The following is a 16,339-nucleotide window of genomic DNA, read 5'->3' on the forward strand; positions in this document are numbered from 1 at the left end:
ACAGTTGTCAAGGACTTGATTTTACTTGGATCCACAATCAACGCCCATGGAAGCAGCAGTCAAACAATCAAATGACATATAGCATTGGGCAAATCTGCTGCAAAAGACCTCTTTAAAGTGTTGAAAAGCAAAGATGTTACTTTGAGGATTAAGGTACGCCTGACCCAAGCCATGACGTGTTCAATCACCTCATATGCATGTGAAAGCTGGACAATGAATAAGGAAGACCGAAGAAGAATTGATACTTTTGAATTATGGTATTGACGAAGAATATTGAATTACCATGGATTGCCGGAAGAACAAACAAATCTATCTTGGAAGAAGTACAGCCAGAATGATCCTTAGAAGCGAGGATGGCGAGACTTCATCTCATGTACTTTGGACATGTTATCAGGAGGGACTAGTCCCTGGAGAAGGACATCATACTGGCAAAGTAGAGGGTTAGTGAAAAAGAGGAAGACCCTCAAGGAGACAGACTGACACAGTGGCTTCAACAATGGGCTCAAACATAGCAACGATCATGAGGATGGCACAGGACTGAGCAGTGTTTCATCTGTTGTATATAGGGTTGCTATGAGTCGGAACCTACTTGATGGCACCTAAGAACAATATTCACTGTTAAGCCAGTCCTTGTGGTCAAGGTAGATGGAACACTATGACTGGCTAGCCTAGTTCATGTGCCCATCCACTGAGGAAGGGACAAACAGCATAACTGACAGACCATTAGTAGTACCTGGAGTCGGAAAGAAGCTTTTACAAAGTATCAGAAGAAAGGATGACAAAACATGCAGAGCAGACAATCCAGTTACCATATTTAATTACAAGGGTGGTATTGGAAATATGAGCTTTGGGTAGCAATGTGCATGGAGAGTAAAGGAGGAGGAAACTTTGCTCTGGATATTGAAGTGTCGGCACGGAATATTGTCCTGCATGTCTTTTCTCAAGTGGGAGAGTCTCTGGCCTGAGTATCATCCTCTGGCGCCCAAGAGCTCTCCGCTCACAGATTCCAGAGCAGCCTGCTCAGCCTGGCATATAGTGACCACTTGCACCTGTATCACTGTGGTTAGCCTGCTTCCTACTGCCTCTCCCTTGAGAAGAAAGCCATATAGTACCAGAGGGTGAATTATGGGGTATGCTGGGTATGAAGACAGCACAAAGATGGAGACAACATCCTGCTCCTTTCTGTATCTATCATTCCAGAGTATCTTCTCTATCTTATTTGAAGTAAACCACCCCCTCAAAAAAAAAAAAAAAATAAAGTGAACTAAATAAGAAGTATTAGGCATTTCTTTGTTATCATTTTGGACTGGAATCTCAAAGTTGGAAGAGATCTTAGAAGTTGTCTAGTATAGGGGTCAGCAAACGCTGGCCCATGGGCCAATTCATCCTCCACCTGTATCTGTAAATAAAGTTTTATTGGAACACAGTGCTGCCTATTCATTTATGCATTGTCTATGGCTTCTTTCATACTCAGAGACTGAATGCCCAGAAAGCTTACTATCTGGCCCTTTTCTGAAAAGTTTGCCAACCCCTGGTGTAGCATGACATCCTCCCTACTCAATCAATATTGTCCTCTGCCACATTAATTTCATCCCTGACTCACGCTGCCTTGGCTTGGATACTCCTCAGAACAGGCAGCGCACCTCTTCATGAGGCAGAGGACAGCTCTGACTATTACAACCATCTTTATGAGGTTGGGTAGACATTCATCTTCCTTGATTCTAGTTCTGCTTTCTTGGAGTCACACAAAGTAAATCCTACTCCATGTCCATAGCACAGCTCTTCAGAGCTTTGAAGCTCGGGACTATACTCTCATACTCAAGGCTTCTATTCTTAGTGCTACATTTAACCATTCTTCAACCATCACAGGCGATGACAACCAGGGTAGGAAGAAGAGCACATGGTGAAGACCTGTGAGGACCACAGGCTCAGAGTCACTCTGCTGGGGGCTGAGTTGTCGCTCCACCACTCACTACAATGTGACGTGGAGAAGTCAGTTCACCTCACCAATTCTAACCCCTAATTTTCTCGTTGGAAAAATTGGGGTAACAACAGCACCTACCTCATAGGGTGTTGTACGGATCAAAGGAGGCAATATGTGCAAAGTATTTAGAATAGGGTCTGACAAGTAACAAAGCATTCCTTAAGTGTTAGGCAGCTAAACAAAAGTCCCAGGGTATCAATATGTACCATCATCCATCTGTCAGTTTGTTGTACTGTGGTGGCTTGCATGTTGCTATGATGTTGGAAGCTATGCCACTAGTGTTTGAAATGCCAGTAGGGTCACCCATGGTGGACAGGTTTCAGTGGTGTTTCTAGACTAAGACAGACTAGGAAGAAATGCCTGGTGATCTACTTCTGAAAATCAGCCAACAAAAACTTAATAGATCACAGAATATTGTCCAGTATAGTGCTGGAAGTTGAGCCCTCCAGGCTACAGTCACTGCATAATAGCCACAAAAATGAACACAAGCATACCAATGATCATAAAGCTGGCATTGGATCAGGTAATGTTTCTTTCTGCTGTACATGCAGTCGCCATGAGTTGGAACCAACTTGATGGTGGCTAACATCATCAATATATATCTCGGTTCCCTTTTCCTAATGGAAGCGATCAAGAGGTGACTATCATAACAATAAACCAACAAAACCAAACCCGTTGCCGTCAAGTTGATTCCGAAAATACTATGTGTTAATTAATTTATACTTTTAAAAGGGATTTCCCAGACACGTTCAACGTATTCCATTAGTTGATCATTATTAGTAATTAGTGCGTGTTTTCCACGTGAACAGGCACTGGGCTAAGCACCTTACACCCACTCCCTCACTTAGGACTCACTTAGTATTCCCATCTCGAGAGGTAACTGAAGCTTAGAGAGGTAAAATAACTCACTGAAGGCCACATAGCTAGCACGTTGCCGAGCTGGAATTTGAACCCAGGCAGTCTGACTTCACAGCTCAAGCTCTTATCAAATACACTATCTAGGCTTCTCGATTTGGTCAGTAACCTAGTTCGCAAAGTATCGGCTGGCACAGCTTCAGAAATCAGAATTAGATAACAGGTCTGTCCACAGGCATGTGAGCAGTAATGCCAACAGCAGAACCATGCCAGCTTTTCCCTTCTGCCTCTCCCTCATCCACTCCCACCTGCCTCTCGCTGCCTCTGGGTTCTCCCAACCAGGTCTATGCTGCCCAGGAGATCTCCCTAAATAATGCATAGCTCTAGTCGGGTCACTACTTGGCTCCAAACCTCTCACGGCTCCTCATTGGCCACAGACTGTAACGAATACACTCTAGCCTGGCGTTTACAACTCTCAAAGATCTCACTCCACCAACCCCCAGCCTTATTTCCTCACTGTCCACCTACTCATACTCTAAACAGTATAGACAAACATGACTTCCTGACATTTCCTGAAATGCTTTGTGTCTTTTTATTTCACCTCCCCCACACTCCCACCCACACACCAGTTCCTAGCCAAAGGGCCCAGGACTCAGGAGTTGCACAATAAAGTTTGTGGAATGCTTGACTGAGAGAAGGAGGGAATAAATCCATCTGGAGAGCCTCTTCCTTCCCTTCCACTCTAACACAACTTTATTTCTCTCTCAAGGGCCAGGTTAAATACTAACTTCTCCACAAAGTATCCCCCAGGCCTTTGCCTATCTTCGTTTCGACCTCTTCGCATCTTTCCTTCCCTTGTATTATAGTCACACGTGTTCGGGCCATCCTGCCCGTGATACTGGAATAAATATGAGGTCAGAGTCTCTGTCCTGGGCCTTTCTGATCCCACCACACAGAGCAGGATTTATTTCAATGCCTGAGTGAATGGGTGAATAGTGCTGGGACATCTGATGGGCTACAGGGCCAGCCATCCCAGCCTACATGTTCCCCTGGGATCTCCATCACAGTGAAAATGGGAAGGACGGTGAAAAGGCTACAGCAGGAAGGAGTGAAAGAAGGCCTCAGGCTCAGATCAACATGGTTTCAAACACTTGCTCCACTACTTTGTAGCTCATGTGACTTTGGCCAGGCGACTTTACATTCAAACCTCATTTTCCTTTTTTGTAAACTAGGATATTAACATACGTTTCACTAAATTCTCCATTTGATATTTATTCAAGTCTTCATCACTTATTAAATTTCAGATTTGGGGCCAACTACGTCTTCTCTGTGCCTCAATTTCCTCCTTTGTAAAACGAGGATAATATTAGTATCTACCTCATAGGACTTTTGATAACGAGAAGTACGTGCTCAACAAATGTTAACTGTTATTAGCTGTTACGGATTTGAATTGTGCCCCCTAAAAAAGAAATGTGGAAGTCCTAACCCCTGTACCTGTAAATATGACTGTTTGGAAATAAGAGTTTTCTTTTGTTATGTTAATAGGGTAAGGCTTAAACCTAATCCCTTTTAAATGGTGTCTTATAAAAAAGAGAATAGACAGATAGACACACACACAGGGGGAAGACAGACACCATGTGAAGACCTGTCTACAAGCAAAGGAATGCCAAGGCTTGCCAGCAGTCATTAGATAGAAGGGGAGAGGCCCACAGAAGGTACTGGCATGGCTGTGTCCCTGATTTGGACTTTTAGCCTCCAGAAGGGAGAGAAAGTAAATTTCTGTTCTTTAAAACCAGCCACTTGTGGCATCTGTGTTACGGCAGCACTAGAAAACTAAGACATTAGCTATCATTACTCTGCGTCAAGCACTTCGACGAGGTTGGAGGATCTACAGAGATCAAAACAGAAAGGGCCTGTGGCAGAGCCCTTTTCTCATCATCAAAAGGGGATGAAGCAAACAAGCTAATGAATAAAATAATTGCCAATTGTGTTAAGTTCTGTGAAGGACAGTCAGATTTAATATTACATGGAGGACCTTCCTGAGATGCAGAATTCAGGGAAGTGCTAGGTAGGATGGCTGCCAGGATTAAATAAAGTAATATATGTAAACATTTGCACTCACGTAGGCTATAGTTAGAAACGAATGTCTCTTGATTAGGAAGAAGAGGAAAAATTGGTCTAAGGCTAAAGAATCTTCAGCGGGCTTTGGGCTTCTCTTTGTTCCTGAAATGCTGCCTCCCAGACCCCTTCTTCCTACATGTTATGGGTCCAGGCTCTGTCTCTGCCCTTTGAAAGACGGACTTATGGTCACCTGAAGCTCCTGTGCCGTATAATCCTGGCATCACAGGCTATTCTTCCAGAATAACTCATGCTGACTCTCAGATGTGCTGGCGTAGCTACTGTGGAAATATCTAATTTTACGGTTGCGTTAGGCCTTCCTAGGACAGTCAGGGCCTGGAATCCTGAGTGGTTTCCCCAGCACTCAAAAAGCAGGAGCAGACCTCAGGCTGCCCCTGCTCCTGCAGGCTAATAGCAGTGTGTAGTGGAAAGATTGGCAGTTGGTGGAGTGTGCTTCAGGTGCTTAAAATAGAACAACTGTGTCATTAGACTATTGCAAAGCACTCGTTTCATTGGCCCTGCTGGTGCTGGTGAGGGCAAGAGATTACAGGCCACGGAGAAAGACCTGTGCTTTGCACAAAATTAAGCAGATTCGAGGAAGCAGCTTTGGAAATGCTGCAGGCAGTGGAGGGTGGCACTCTGCCAGGAGGGGGTGGGGCTATTGCTTGAGCATGCAAGCAGGGATGCTACAGCACTAAGTAACAGGAGTGGCAAAGAAAGCCCACATGAACCCTAGGTCAGCTGGTATACACTTAGAAAGAGGCCTGGAGACTTCTAGGGAGAAGGGCACAACCCAGTAGCATCACCTGTAACTGTTCAGGGATGATCCATACTTTCAGGGCAGACACAACCAATGTGTGGAGCAGACTGCTGTCTTTCTGCTGTTTTGTTAGTTGCCATCCAGTTGATTCCGACTCTTGGCGACCCCATGTGTGCAGAGTAGAACTGCTCCATTGGGTTTTCAAGGCTGTGACCTTTCAGAAGCAGATCCCCACGCTGTCTTACGAGGTGTCTCTGGGTGGGCTTGAATCACCAACCTTTCAGCTAGTAGTTGAGTGTTTAACTGTTCGCACCACCCAGGGACTCCTGGTGTTTTCCTACTGCTCTTCAATGTCCTCTTCCTAGCATGTTTCAAGTCCTTCCACCATTCTGGTCACACTTGCCTGGACACGCTCCAGTTCATCACGGTCCTCCCTGAACACAATGCTTTAGACACAGCCTAACCTGGCATCCGCAGAGTGGTGCTATTACCTCCTCCTGTCCATGCAGCCTGAATCACATTTTCTAGCAGCCCCTGTTGCTCAGTTGCCTCCTACTGAATTTGTGGTCAAATTACCACCACCATCCCGTCCCAGTCTTTTACTTCAATAGCTGTCATGCCTGGCATCCCCCGATTGTAGACATTGGAAGGTGATTACAGCTGAGGAGAAGAGTTCACATCATGTTTGGGAGGTAGAAATGACCAGATGTGGTGAAGGACAAAACCTGGGGGAATAAAGGAAAGGGAAATGCCAAAGAGGACTACTTTTTAATTATGAATGGGTGACTGGGAAGATGGAAGTTCTAGCAATCAACTGGGACCGTAAGAGTTGAAGTAGTTTTGTTTTGTTTTTTTTTAAGAGAATAAGTTTATTTAATTTTATGTTGAGTTTGAAGCACCTTGGGAATATCCAGGTGGTCATTTCCAGTGGATTGATTAATCTAGAGCTTCGTAGAGAGATTGCTATAGTAAATAAAAAGAGAGAAGGCTTTTTATTAATAAACGAATTCATTAAATACATGTTGAGTACCTACTATGTGCCAGGCACTATACTTTGCTTTCTATGAATTATTTGCTCCAGTCTCATTTCTTCCAGAGGGAAGAGGAAGTCTACTTTCAACGGAAGAAGAGAAATTATGTTGGCATTATCTACTTTCTCACCATTCTTTCTCAAGATGGAGAACTTCATAATGACAGATGAAACGTCTTATGTAGCCGTACATGGTCACTGATGTGGACTTTCAGCAATCACGCCTCAGCTGCTTGGGTATCAAAATTGATCTGACTGGCATGAAGCTCATGCCATTGACTAGATGTCCTCAACCGGACCAGGCATGCCCTATATGTCAGAAAAACCTCTGGAACAGGTCATCCTCTCAGGGTATCCTCCTCTGGGCTGGAAAAGGTACCCAGAGATGGGATCAGTTATCCAGAATTGCCATCCTTTGATCTGTGCCCTACCCCTACTACGAGGTTCCCTGGAAACAGAACTGACTTTCAGGAGATGAGGGTGGGACATTCTTTGCCCTGGTATTTGCCCAACAGGATCCAACAGGATATGATATCACCCTTCTGGGAATGGTCAGCTGGGGAAGTGAGGACATGCAGCAGGGTTGTGCTCACTTCCAGAGAACGTTAATGGCATGGCAATGTTAATCAGTTGCAAACTCTAGACAGGACTTTTTCCCATAATAATTGACAGCGAGGCTGCAGTGTTCACATCTCTGTGTGAAGATACACTTCTCCTTGTTTGCTGTTATGTGAATTGTCTACTAGACTGGGGTTTAAAAACTCAAGTGTGTACAGTAGCAAAGTAACGTAAAAATACTAAGCTATCCTGTGTAATGTAATAAGGAGTGGTGGGAACTGTGGCAAATTGAGACTATTACATGCCCACCTGAAGCAGGTGATCTTACTGTCATGGAGGAAAACTGAGCCGGTGTTGCAAGATCTTCTGGGTTTTTTGTTTCATTTTGTTTTTGGTAAAGAAGTTAAAAATCCCAGCTTTGATTTCCCGATTTCCCAATGTTGGCAAATATTTCAAATTCATTGAAAACCCAGAATAGGGTAAATGAAATGTGTCCTATTATGCTGGCTATCAGTTGGCATCTTTTGCCCCACGTGTATGATCCATAAAGGCAGGGATTATGTCTGTTATATTTATTGCTAGGTTTCCAGCATCATGCCTGGTGCAGAGTTGGTGTTAAGTAAGTATCTGTTGAGTGAACAAACGAACAATCCGATTCTTATTCCCCATGTTGGACATTCCCAGGAACTAGGCAGATTGAAACCAATACCATGACTCTAAATTCGGGTGACACTACTGAAATGCTACAGTCATGAGTAATGACCTGCATAGGGGATGGGAAGTGTGTTTTTGCGAACAGGCTGACTGTGTGTACACTAATTTACCTTCAGTCTGCCCATCTAGGGTCCCCACTATGTGTGAACATTTCTCTTCAGGTTCTTAGAAAGAGGCTACACTGTCGCTGGTTAGGGATGGTAAGATTGGGGTTTAAGCATCAGGAGTAGATAGATAACCCTTGTGACACCCATGATTAATAATCAACTATCAGTATCCTACATTAGCCACAGGGAGTGACTGATATTCAGGGGAAACCAAACCACAAGGAAGTCTTCTCTCTGAAGAGCCATTTATTGAACAAACACTACTTTTTAATTCATTTTATAAACACTTGCTGGTCCCTGAGTGGTGCAAACGGTTTGCACTTGTCTATTAACCTAAGGGTTGGTGGTTTGAATCCACCTAGTGGCTCAGTGACAGCCTGGAAATTTGCTTCTATAAAGCAAAGAAAACCCTATGGAGCAGTTTTACTCTGTAACACAAGGGATTGCCTTTAGTCGGAGCTGACTCGATGGCAACGGGTTTGGTTTCGTATGTGCCAGGCAGTGTTTTAAGCAACTCAAAACTATTAACTTATTTACTCTTTATAACAACTCTGTGAGACAGACACTATTATTACCCCCTCAATTATTAGAGTTGAGGAGCTGAGGCACAGAGAAGGTAAGTGACTTGCCCAAAGACACAGAGCTAGTAAAGAGCAAGGCTGGAATTTGAACTCCAACAATCTGGCTCCAGTCTGTGCCCTTAAAAACTACATGAGAAAAATTTAACTGGCAAAATACCCAACGGTTCGTTTAACTGGCAAAGTACCCAAAAAGTCCAAGGTTCTTACATATCTCTGTGGTTGTTTTCTGTTCTTTTACAATGGTATCTGGCTAATGTTGGGTATTAGCCAGCTGTTGACCATTCATTGCGACTGATGTTATCTCAGGAAGATATTTAAAGCTTTTGCCAGATAGGAAAGTTGGAGTTCAGAATTGATAACATTTCCTTTATGCAATACAAGTGCTCTTGAAATCACATTGTGATTTTCAGAGATGTGTTACATTCATTTCAGATGGATTTAAAATTGTTACTCCTCCAACCCCCCTTAACCTCAAGTAATCATTTGTCAATAAATGCTTCATTCATTTGGGAAGGACTGTTTAAAAAAAAAAAATCTCTGTACTTGTAAAGTAAATAATCTCTATTTTATCTGTTTTGCAAAGTTAGAATCTCTTTGGAGGGCAGCCTACTATTTTGTGTTTGTAATGGTTCCCTTTCTTAAGGAATTATTAGAGTTCCTGGCCTGGGCTATGAGATTATTGAGGAAGGTCATCATGCTCCTTGTATTGGGTGTCTTCAATTCTACCATCCCTTGCCCCTCTAGGTCCACTTGCTCCCTTCTCATCCTGCACTGGGCCCCAGGGGGCTGAGGCTGACCACTTTGGGCCCCATTAAGTGCCCCTCATGCCATCTGGCTTCTGGTTGGATTTAGCCAAAGGGGAGTACCTGGAGAAAAGCAGAGGAACCGAGGAGCAAGAGGTCAGGATATTTATACCCCTGGTTCCTTCCTTGGGGTATTACCTTCAGCTGGCTGCCTCCTTGGAACAGAGGCCACAGGTCCTGACAGGCAGCCCTCATCCCACAGCCCACTGGGTCTCTGGTTTCCTTCTTCTGTCCCTCTGGCCTGGGGGCATTGGTTGGTGAAGTGGATAATGGGTCACTGTTATTAGCCTCAGGTATTGAGCCATCCTTGTTTATCTTTATTTCTCTACACCTTCCCACATACTTGTGAAGAGTCTTTTTATTTAACTCCCCTCAAATTGCAGTCTTTTCCCTGCCAGGACCCTAGCCTAGAATCCTCCCCTTCTTCATCCTATAGCCAGTCAGGAGCTAGGCCATGCAAATTTTATTTCCTGAAGGATCTTGCATATTTCCCCATGTTTCCATTTTTACAATTACCAAATCCTAGCCCTCTGTGCCCTTTTCTGAACTAGGGCAATTGTCTCTCACCTGGGATTCTCACTTGCTGTCTTACCCTTTTCAACCCATACCATATACAACACCAGGTTAGTAACCTTCCTGAAAACTATGACTTTCCTATGTACAAAACCCAGCACTGGCTGCAATACCAGTAGAGCAGGCTCATTTTCAATCAGAGGGTTTGGTTCTCAAGATACCATCATTTCAGAACTTTGCTCTACCCAATGGGGACCTCAATTTCAAATTCAATTCCATTCCCTGAGAATCTATTATGTGAACCCTGCACATCCACATATTGCTCCTCCCATTTTATACATGATGAAATTCAGGCTCAGAGAGGTTATCTATTGTGTCTAAGGTCACAGAGAGAACATGATAGATAAAGATTTGAACTCAAGAATCCATACCCTAGAGTCCCTGATGGAGCAGGAGAAAGGTGGGGTGTGGAACTCAAATTCTAGTAAAAAGACCAGACTTAATGGTCTGACTGAGACTGGAGGAACCCCAGAAAGCATGGCCTATGGATTCTCTATCAGCCCAGAACTGGAACAATTTTCAAGGCGAACTCTTCAGACACAGATTGAACTGGACTGTGTGACATAAAATGATACTTGTGAAGAGTGTGCTTCTTAGCTCAAGTAGATACATGAGACTAAACGAGTAGCCTCTGTCCGGAGGTGAGATGAGAGGACAGAGAGGGTTAGGAGCTGGTTGAATGCACATGGGAAATCAGGAGTGGAAAGGAGTGTGCTGTCACAGTATAGGGAGAGCAATTATGGTCACATAACAATGTATGTATAAATTTTTGTATGAGACTAACTTGAAATGTAAACTTTCACTTAAACTACAACAATAACCATAAAAGAAAGAAAGAAAAGAAAAAAGCATTAAAAAAAAAAAAAAAAAAAAAGAATCCATACCCTAAAACCCAAGTTCTTTATGACACAGTATGGGGTCTCTTTATCCCATGATACCTTTGAGGGGATTATATGACCCCTCAATACTCTCTTCAAAAAACAAAGTCTAGTCCAAACAAGTAATTTGTTAGCATATCAATCCATGCCAAAGGCAGGAGGAAGCCTATAAAATGAGGGAGAATGGCACATTTACACATGATGCTTATCCAACCTCAAAGATGTTGGGGGCTCCAAGCGTTCTGACTCATGTAAGGAATGTGGTTCTTAATGGGACACAGAGTTGACCAGTGCCCAGGGCCTCTGACACACTGGGATCAACTTGGTCTTCTGTGGCTTTGGATCCAGGGGCTTAGGAACTCCTGGGGCCAACATGGAAGCTGGAGACACTGGCAGGGAATAACCAAAGATTGATTGTTGTCTAAGAATATGCACGTTAGGTTGATGGTGCTGCCATGGCTCTGATGACTGTGCAGGAGCGAGGCGTCTGGTGTTAGCTCCTTCCTTGCTGTTTGTGTTCAGGAAAACGGCCAATGTATAAACCAGAATCAAGAAATGTCCCAGAATGTGTCCTTGCTAGGGGCTACATGCCACGGCTCTCATGATATTTGCTGACCAGTGGGATGTGGACTTCCACCCATGATCACAGGATGGGTGTGTAATGACAGAGACAAGGCCCTAGAAGAACAGGGACAAGAGCATATGGCAGAGGACATTAGCTAAACTGGGGGGTTGAGGAGGGCTTTTGCAGCTCTTGAGGATGTGAAGGCCTGCCTGAGTGATGCGTGGGGTGGGGAGAGGGGCTGGTGCTGGGGAGGTGAGGGCTTTCCAGGTAGACAACATGCAAAGTTAGCAGAACCAAGGCTCTTGGGGGGAATGGAAGGTGAATGCAACTGGAACATGGCGAGTCGTGCAGTGTGGACAAGCTGAGGCTGGCCACAAGGGACCCAGCAGGTCTTCCTCTCTCATCTTAAGAGTGATAGGAATCCGTGTTTTAAGCAGAGCGTGATGGAGGGGTTTATGGGTGGAGAATGACTGGAGGGGGCTGGAGTAGATGAAGGGAGACTAGTTAGGGGGCTGGCTCAGTAGGTCAGGAGACACATGACAGATCCTTGGAATTTGGCTTTAGAGTGTGCAGTTCCATCGCGGACCCACCCACAGAAGCCAGTGTGGACATGATTGCCCTATTTCCCCTTCCTCTCTTCTGAAGTCCTTCACCCAAAGCAGCTCACTATCTCTGTATTAGCCCAGGCTTTCATGAGAGGATCCAGTTTTCTTAGCAGGATACTTAGGAATTCAGGTCTGCCTTGGATAAAACCTGTAAATTAAGGACCAAACAAGCCTTGGACATCCTGCTCAAGCCTTCGGCATCTTGTCTGTCCTCAAGGAGCCCTCTTACCCCACCCTTAGTGGCTCTGAGGGTCGCATCCTACCTGTTACATTCTACCCAGGTTTGTACCACTCCCCCCACTCCAGTCCCTCCAAAACTACCCCTTTCTCTCAAGTTCCTGCTTTTTGGTGTGTTAATTCTCAGCTATCTTTCAGATGAAATGAAACTTCGCACTGAAGAGTCACTGATTGCTTTTGTCATCTAAGAAATGTGTTTCCCATCAATAAAAAAAATTTACATATGTTTACAAAGCATTTTCTCATATATTATCTCATCTATTCCTCAAAACCACACTGGAGGTATTCGTCACAATTTTTGATGAAAGCATGATGTCCAAGAGGTTGCATTTTGACCTGCCTGAGGGCAGAAGTCAACAATGACAATAGCCACAGCAATGATCACCACAATGACAATGACAGTACTGATCATAACCATTGTGGAGATGATGCCAGCCCTGCCCAAGGTACCACACTCTGTATTTTACATGAAATACCACATTTGGTCTCCATTCCGAGCTGAAGAAGTCACATTTTGCAGATGAGACAACCATGCTGAAGACCACACAGCTAATAAGTGAGACAAAGAGGACTGGAATCTATCCAGTTCCAGAGCCTGCACTCTATGGACTCGGGTGGACCACAGCTCTGCGCTCCTCTTCTCCTGATGAAGCAATTAGGCATTGCACGCACTGTCAAATACACTACAAGTCCAAGTGCCATTTCTAAGCCAATAATTAACTGCAGAACCCTGGGCAAGTTACTGAGCATTAACTACAAAGTTCCACCTATAAAATGGGAGTAATAATGCCCATCTCACAGGTTGGGTGTGAGCGTTCAGGGAGATCATGCAGGTGAAGTGCTTATTAGCACAGTGGCTGCTGGCGAGTGAGGACCCAACAAATGGAAGTTAAGGAAAACGTAAGTAGGAGCTTCTATTAGGTGTAATTTCAGACATGAGAATTAAGTCAAGAATTTCACCTCTGAAAGTGGAGAGCATTTTTGCTTAAGTCAGGTCACTCCAAAGACTTCCTGCCAACGTCATGTCCTCATCACCTTATGACCTTTCACTTGTGTAAAGTCTGATTTCTCGTCTCTCCACAGGGCTGGGAGGAACCTCGATGATGATCGTGGAGCCCAGCCCCTGAGCCCTGAGCTTGGATCTCCTCTACTGAGTCCCCAGGTAGCCCTTTAAGGAAGCGCTTCCCTGGTGGGGAACTCGGGGTCTCCCAAGGCTGTCCATCTCATTCTACTCTCTTTACTTCCCACTGCCACTGGAAAACAGACACACTCTGCCCACAACGAAAAAGGGCCTGAGGCTAGAAGGGCATTTTTCTTAGTTCTTATCTTCCATCATATTCAACTCTGTTGGCCAACATGTATTAAAATAAAAACAAAAAACAAAGTGAAACTATTTCCTTCATTCAGGAATACTCAGATAAGACAAGAGTTCCTTAGGATTCCAGAGGGAGAAAAGGGCAGAGTCAGCTGCCTGTTACCTCATTTCTTAGTACCTTGAAAAATAGATGAGCCATCTTTCTCTTCTGTCATTTAGTGAAAGGGCTCCCATAAATACATTTGTTCCTAGAGATAGAGAAGTGACAGGCAGTGCACATCTTTATTTCTCTAAAAGCACACAGATGCAAACTGTGGCCCAGGGTGTACAGAATTTTGCTCTTTCCCTGGGCCTGGTATGAAGCCAAAAACACCATTCCACACTGTCAAACTCAAGAGGCAGAATTCTTTGGCTGTAAGAGGCAGAGAGTCCAGCCACACTGGCTTGTTTAGCATAGACATGCAATACACAAAGGAAGAGAGCCGAGAGGTGAGTCATACAAATACATAGTAAATAATTATATTTCATTTCCATCTCAGTGGCTTGTGCTTTGTTTCCCTCCTCTCTATGCCAATAGCCTTGAAGTGGGGGGAGAGTGAGAAAATAGAGTTTTGTCTGGACACAGCCTCAGAAAGTGCTGATTTTTCTGGACTCACTGCTCAGCTCTAGCATTTTTTAGAAGAAACTCGTAGATTCCTAGATGAGAAGGTCCCTCTCATTTTCAATCCCTCTCATTTTTCAGATGAACAATCTGAGATTCAGAGAGGGGACTGATAGCAAAGAGCACAGTCCCCAGGGAAGTGACATTCATAGGGGTCTTCTGGTTCACCAACCCCACCCAATGCTGGAATGACCCAGACAAGCTTGAACTCAGAGCTGTCTTCCCAGTGCACAGCCCAGGCCTCTGTGCTCCAGCTGGTGCCCCGTGCTCAAACGGACTATGCTGAAGAGAAACAGACAGTGCCTCCCTTGTCGTTCTGACTGCATTTCTCAGCAGCCGAGGCCCAACCAGCAGCAAGATGTCTGATCCCAGCTCTGCAAAGCAGTTGCTGCCTCTGGCATGTTAGAGCTGGTGGCCAAAGGGCTCGTCCCCTTTCTCTTAATCTCGGGGATGGCTAAACAGCCCATAGGTGTGTGGAGAAAACACCCCCTGGCCCACGGTGCTGGAGGTGCACAGAGCAGGGTATTTCACAATTTCCAGACCCAAAGGTAGCTCCCTAATGTTCTAATTATCAAACTGTTCTTTCCCATCCACTGCCTGCCCACACCCACCCACTCACAGCTGGGCTCCTTGCCTCCCAGCTCTGGGACAAGCAGGGTCCTCCAAGGATTTCCAGACTTGTGCAGGGAGGTCTCCTCAGGACACCCCGCAGTCAGACAATGGCCAGCACTTCTGCTTCCTAGGCCTTCCCAGGCATTGCTAGAAGGAGACAAGAAGCCTTTCCCGCAGAGGCAACGGGCACTGCTGATAAAATGTTATAAAATTACCATGGGAAGAAAGAATGATGTCCCTCTGCCCGGGAACACAAAAAGCAAAAAGAAGGAGTCTGGGGGATGTGTGTACCCGTAGGTGCCAGTCCTCCTTCCTGCCTGCCAGGCAGCCCCGTCACAGACTCCTGCACCTCCGCCCCCACCCTTGTTCCCATGGCAAAGGAAAGAACGGATCCACTTACTGCTCGTGTTCATGGTGATGCCTTTGCACTGGGTCTTTCATTCAATACGCAGGCCCTGGTTGCCTTTTAAAATTTCTGTTCTTCGGACCTCACACATCACCTGGGGATGAAAAGGCAGTTGGTGGCGGCTCCGTATCCTCAGGTGCTCGTTCTCTCTCTGCTGTCCTCTCTCAGGCTGGGCTGCTCCCACTGGCCTTGAAGGCGAGTGGACTAGGAAGGCTCAGGTGAGAGCAGGAAGGAGGAGGAGGAGGAAGCGGGAGGACCCGGGCGCGCTGGTTCTCCTGCGGCTCGGACCCGAGTCCCGGGCAGGGGCGGGCTGGCAGCGCCACACCTCGCGCACCGGCTTCTGCCACCCAGCTGCTCCGGAGCGCGAAGGGGGTGTGGACCGCAGGGAGCAGGGCGGGGGCAGCGCGGGCGCCGGCTCTGCTGGTCAGGCGTCCCTGCCCGGCCTGGGGAGCGGCGACCCGCCCCGGGACTCACCTCTCGGCCGCAGTCGGGAGCCAGAGGCCCCTGGTCGGGCCTCTGCGACCGGTTCATGAATCCTGGTCCTCGTCTGGGGTCTCGGATTCCAAGGCGAGCAAAGCGAAATAGGAGAGCTCAACATCCATGATGCGGGCTCGCGGGTGGCAGCGCGGGGGGGCGCGGCCGTACGGTGCTGCCACCTGCTGGACGCCCTGGTGCGTCTCGGAGGCCCCGCCCCACCCAGGCTGCTCTCTGGGCCCTGGAGTGAGATGAGGATGGATGGGGTCCTTGGGTCCTGGTGCCAACAAGGGCGTGCTGGGAGCGTGTCTTCCCTCTCTGGGTACTGGACTCTAAGTGCTAGATGATGATAGAGCACTAATGATATTGAGAGGGTCTGTGAAGAGGTTGGCCGTACAGGAAGACAGTTCCACTTCCAGCTCTGTGGCTAACAAGCTCGTTGTCTCGATTTGAGCAGGGTATGGCTGTCTCTGCCTCATCTTCTCCAACTGTAGATTGTGGCG

At 46.0% G+C, this 16,339-nt stretch overlaps 1 protein-coding gene across 6 annotated transcripts in view; it reads right to left on the reverse strand.

Annotated features, from left to right (window-relative positions):
• The window catches only part of ABLIM3 (actin binding LIM protein family member 3), a 134,265-nt gene extending 118,223 nt beyond the window's left edge, over nucleotides 1-16,042 (reverse strand). For 5 of the 6 annotated variants that reach the window (XM_023739161.1, XM_023739160.1, XM_023739159.1 and 2 more), the window contains exons 1-2: nucleotides 15,837-16,042; nucleotides 15,357-15,456 (exon numbers count right to left, since the gene is read on the reverse strand). In XM_023739161.1, coding sequence (XP_023594929.1) covers nucleotides 15,357-15,369 — 13 coding nt within the window. In that variant the 5' untranslated portion in view covers nucleotides 15,370-15,456; nucleotides 15,837-16,042. Of the gene's footprint in view, nucleotides 1-15,356 lie in introns of all 6 variants that reach the window. The other variant, XM_012557999.2, reaches the window with a different exon arrangement.
• Between the last annotated feature and the right edge of the window lie 297 nt (nucleotides 16,043-16,339).

The sequence above is a fragment of the Trichechus manatus genome, unplaced genomic scaffold (genome assembly GCF_000243295.1).
Source record: "Trichechus manatus latirostris isolate Lorelei unplaced genomic scaffold, TriManLat1.0 scaffold00130, whole genome shotgun sequence".
NCBI lineage: Eukaryota > Metazoa > Chordata > Mammalia > Sirenia > Trichechidae > Trichechus > Trichechus manatus.